The 4,336-nt window shown below is 36.3% G+C and overlaps 1 protein-coding gene across 1 annotated transcript; it reads right to left on the bottom strand.

Moving 5' to 3' along the window:
* Positions 1-3,404: 3,404 nt before the first annotated feature.
* Positions 3,405-3,719, bottom strand: LOC122730495 (enhancer of rudimentary homolog). Its single transcript, XM_043969636.1, has one exon. It carries the CDS (start codon positions 3,717-3,719, stop codon positions 3,405-3,407), a length of 315 nt encoding a protein of 104 aa, XP_043825571.1.
* Positions 3,720-4,336: the final 617 nt, after the last annotated feature.

Below are 4,336 nucleotides of genomic sequence, written 5' to 3'. Positions count from 1 at the left end.
TTCCTCACTTAAATCCAATTCACTACAAGTCATAACATCACCCTGATATCATGGTCTTCTTTGAGAATGAAGGACAAAAAACAACAATCACTTTCATCAAGAAATCATTTAAACAGTGCTTTCCAAACCCAAGAGCATAACATGACAAGAGATTTGACTAATTTTCCTGACTAAATTGATTGTGGTTTCCTTTAGAAAAGCTTCATATGGAAGATTATGACAAGACATCATTATTCCCATACCATTTTTGAAACACAAAAGGCCAAAGAGTAAGAAAGATATTTAAATATTAATAATAATTTTTCATAAAAACATGGCCTAAGATGATCCTTAATTTCTCTTTTTTCTGCCCAACTCCATGAGAGTCGTTTGCATTTTAATATGGTACTTGCCACTTTCTGAATATCCTTTTCCCATCCCATAAAAGAGATTTTATCAGGAAACCTCAGCTGAAACCATAAGATAAAGTGACCAATATTTCTAAGTAGACTGATGAATCAATGAAGATTTTTCCTTACCTTAGTTCAAAGGGAAAGAAAAGCTAGAAAGCACTCTAACGTCATTATCTATAGATATTATAAAGAGAGATGAAAAAAACAAAAAAAAATTCCAGAACACAAACAAAATCATTTCAAGTGCCAACTCTTTGGCAAGCACTACAACAATTAGGCAATTTCAATCAGTCTGTCTGTCTGTCTGTCTGTCTATCTTTCTTTCTATCTATCTATCTATCTATCTATCTATCTATCTATCTATCTATCTATCTATCTATCTATCTACCTACCTACCTACCTACCTACCTACCTACCTACCTACCTACCTACCTATTTACCTACCTATCTATCTACATATATACATAAAGCCCATATGCAAACAAAATTTGAAATTGACATTTTATGTTAGAAAACTGTTGAAGTAGAATTACTAAAAATTATAATCATAAATGAAAGAAAAATTCATATTGATTTATAGGTTGATGAAGAGAAAATGAAAGAACTTGTTGTGTATGTGTTTTAATGACTTGTGATTCCATCCATATGAGGAACATGCATTGAGAAAACTCCCTCAGTTGACAACTTAGTTGCATCTTCTCATCTTAGATAGTTTTCCAGAATTCTGAGATGCTAAGTGATTTGCCTAGTGTCACACAGTGAGTATGGAGCAAAGGAGGCTCCTCAATCACATTTGTCTATGATGAGTACATACGAAGTTATTGAGTTTAGTGATGGAAGCTGCAAGTAAAAATAAGACAATCTCTTTTTTTTTCTTTTGGGCTTAACTTTTATCTGACAATTGGAATAGTAACTATAATACATTTTCTAACTCTCCTTGTCAGCCCTTGTACTCTTTACAAGACCTTCTTGACTGTGCTTGGGGAGAAGAGTTAATAATCTGAAATCAACAGAATTAATCCTCATGCAAGGCAATAATTTCACAAAAACAAATAAACACATTTCACATTCAAAATGCACCCTCCATAAACCCTAGTGTTCCAGGAAAGATATTTTGGAAAAACCATGCTTTACTTCAGAAATATTGCTGAAATTCACACAGCTATGGCATGGTTTCTGGAAATCCCTGTGAAAGTCTCTAAAACTGAAAGGATTCCAAGAAACTCATCCAGAAATTCCTGTAAGGAGGCTTCCAGAAATTCCCATTCAAAATCAACATATAATGTATAAAATATGTGTAAGTCAATCTACCAAAGCACACTAAATATCCTATTTGTCATGCTAGTTTTCTTCCTTCCTTCATTCCCTTCTTCCTTTTCCCTCATCCTTTTCTTCTTCTTCCTTCTTCTTCTTCTTCTTCCTTCTTCTTCTTCTTCTTCTTCTTCTTCTTCTTCTTCTTCTTCTTCTTCTCTTCTTCTTCTTCTTCTTCTTCTTCTCCTTCTCCTTCTCCTTCTCCTTCTCCTTCTCCTTCTCCTTCTCCTTCTCCTTCTCCTTCTCCTTCTCCTCCTTCTCCTCTTCCTCCTGCTTCTCCTCCTCCTCTTCCTCCTTCCACTCATGATCCTCCTTCCCCTCTTCCTCCTCCTTATCCTCCTCTTACCCCTTCCCTTTTCCTCCTTCCCTCCTTTTTCCTTTGTCTCTGTCTCTCACTATGTCTCTATGACTGGCTCTGTCTCTGTATTTCCCACACTCCTGACAGCCTTTATCTCCTAAGTTCGCATGAAGTGCATATAGAAAGATCATTATTTTTTTTTTCATTTCTATCTCTGCTTCTACTCATTATGAAGAAATTCTCTCTTATTTTGGATTTTTTCTGGATTTGGAACAATTCTTTATGTTGATCAAGGTTTTCTTCAGCTTACTCAGTGCTGTACCTGAAACTCATAAATTGGCACATTGTGACAAAGCTAGGCATCACACCCCGTCACTCTGCTTTGTTGGAGAGTAGTCAGATCTGATTGTTCTCAAAGTGGATCACCTGGGTTTCTTCTTTGGCCACCACCCTCCAACAGTTTGATGAATTTGAATTTTCAAGATCAAAAATTCTGGATCTTTAAGACCCTCTATATCAGACAACGTACTAGGGATTCCAGGAACCCTGGACTGAGCTATTTTGATGAGTGCTGCTACATCCAGACTGGTTACTGTTATTCCTTTTCACTTCCAAGAAAGCCTTCTGCTCTTATTGCCTATGGCTACAGAGTCTTATGGACTACTATTGCCTCAGGCCAGCCTCAGCTCACATTGGGAACCTTCTGGCTTTTTTGTCTTCATTGGTTCTGGCTCTGTTGGCTGTCTCTTGGCTGGATTTTTGTGAAATTATGGTTGGATGAAGTTACATTTTCTCACTGAGTTTCTTGATCATTATTCGGTCTTGGGCAATTTTTAGATTTTTGCTGGAATAGGTATATTAGAACTGGGCTGCTTGCCTCAATTAAGAAAAGCATCTTGGATTGATAAAACAGATCATATAAATTTCACAGTTATGGGTAGGGGGTGAATTCTTAACCAAACAAGTAAGAGATGTGATTTCCAAGGGGAAAAATTTAAAATTTGGTTACATGTAATTAAAAAAAATTGGATGGACAATTTTTTTTTAAACTAAAGAGCATTTATTGTATTCTCTACTAAGCCTTTGCATTTTGAAGACTCACACAGAAGGGTAAGTACAGTGAACATTATGAAGCAGATATGATCAGCAGGAAGAACTGTAACCAAGTGCCAACTGACCAAAGAGAAATTTTCAGCTACTTCTTAGTAAAAAAGAAAAAGAAAGTAGGAAGTTGACAGGGGCTTCAGATTGAACAAGGAAAAAAACCTATTAATGCATTCAACCTTGGCTAGATTGTAACAAAATGGAAACAGGACTTCTATAATACAAAGCTTCCATTACAGAACTCTGTACGCAACTGTTTTCGAAGTCCTCTGCCCATCCCCCCAACGCTGCCACTTGGATTATTTGCTAGCTTGTTGGGCCTGACAACAGAGAAGGACACTGATCTTCTCTTTGATCCAATATTTGTTGTAGGGTTGATCTGTCTGAGTTTCCGCTAGGCACATAAGGCAGTTTAGATCTGCCAGATCATCAATGAAATCAAACAACTGACTGATGTCATTTGTGATGAAAGGACTGTTGGGGTTCATTCTCTTCAGGTGCTCTTCATACATTTTACAATCTCCTTCCATGCATTCATTCACTGATTCACAATCAGCATAAGTTTGGCCTTCTGGTCTCTTGGTAGGTTGTACCAACAAATTGGTATGAGACATCATGCCAAGCTATGCTGCTGTTGCTGCCACAGTCACTGCACACAAACTGAGCCCTTGGATGGACAAAATTAATGTGTCTAGGCTAAGAAGTAAAGTTGTGAGATGGGAAATGAGTTTTGTTTCAAGTATTTCTGATAAGGTTATAAAAGATCTATGGAAAGAATTATATGAGGCCAAAAGCAATTTTGTAATAGATAACTGGTCAAAGGATATTAACAAATAAATGAATTAGATATTTATTAAGAATTCACTATGTGGTGAATACTAAGTTAAGCACTAGGAATACAAATATAAAAAGAAAGTAGCGATAACCCTCAAGAACCTTACATTATAATAGGGAAATCCAATATATAGGGATGGTGAGTAAGAGGTATTTTGGTCTGAACAAGTCATAGGAATAGTATATAGAGCCATATGTTAATTGATTAACTCATCTTTTCCAATAATGGTAGTTTAAAATTGATTCATGATTCCCAAAGCTAAAATGGAAAAATGGGGGACACTAGATTAATGATAAAAATTAAGATATTTAGAGAGCAAAGAGTGGTGGGTGTCTCACTTAAGTATGAGGAATTTTAAATAACCCATATCCCAGGGCTGACTCTGGAACTAGAGCT

The sequence above is a fragment of the Dromiciops gliroides genome, chromosome 6 (genome assembly GCF_019393635.1).
Source record: "Dromiciops gliroides isolate mDroGli1 chromosome 6, mDroGli1.pri, whole genome shotgun sequence".
Taxonomy (NCBI): Eukaryota; Metazoa; Chordata; class Mammalia; order Microbiotheria; family Microbiotheriidae; genus Dromiciops; species Dromiciops gliroides.
This window is presented reverse-complemented; position numbering and strand designations above follow the sequence as displayed.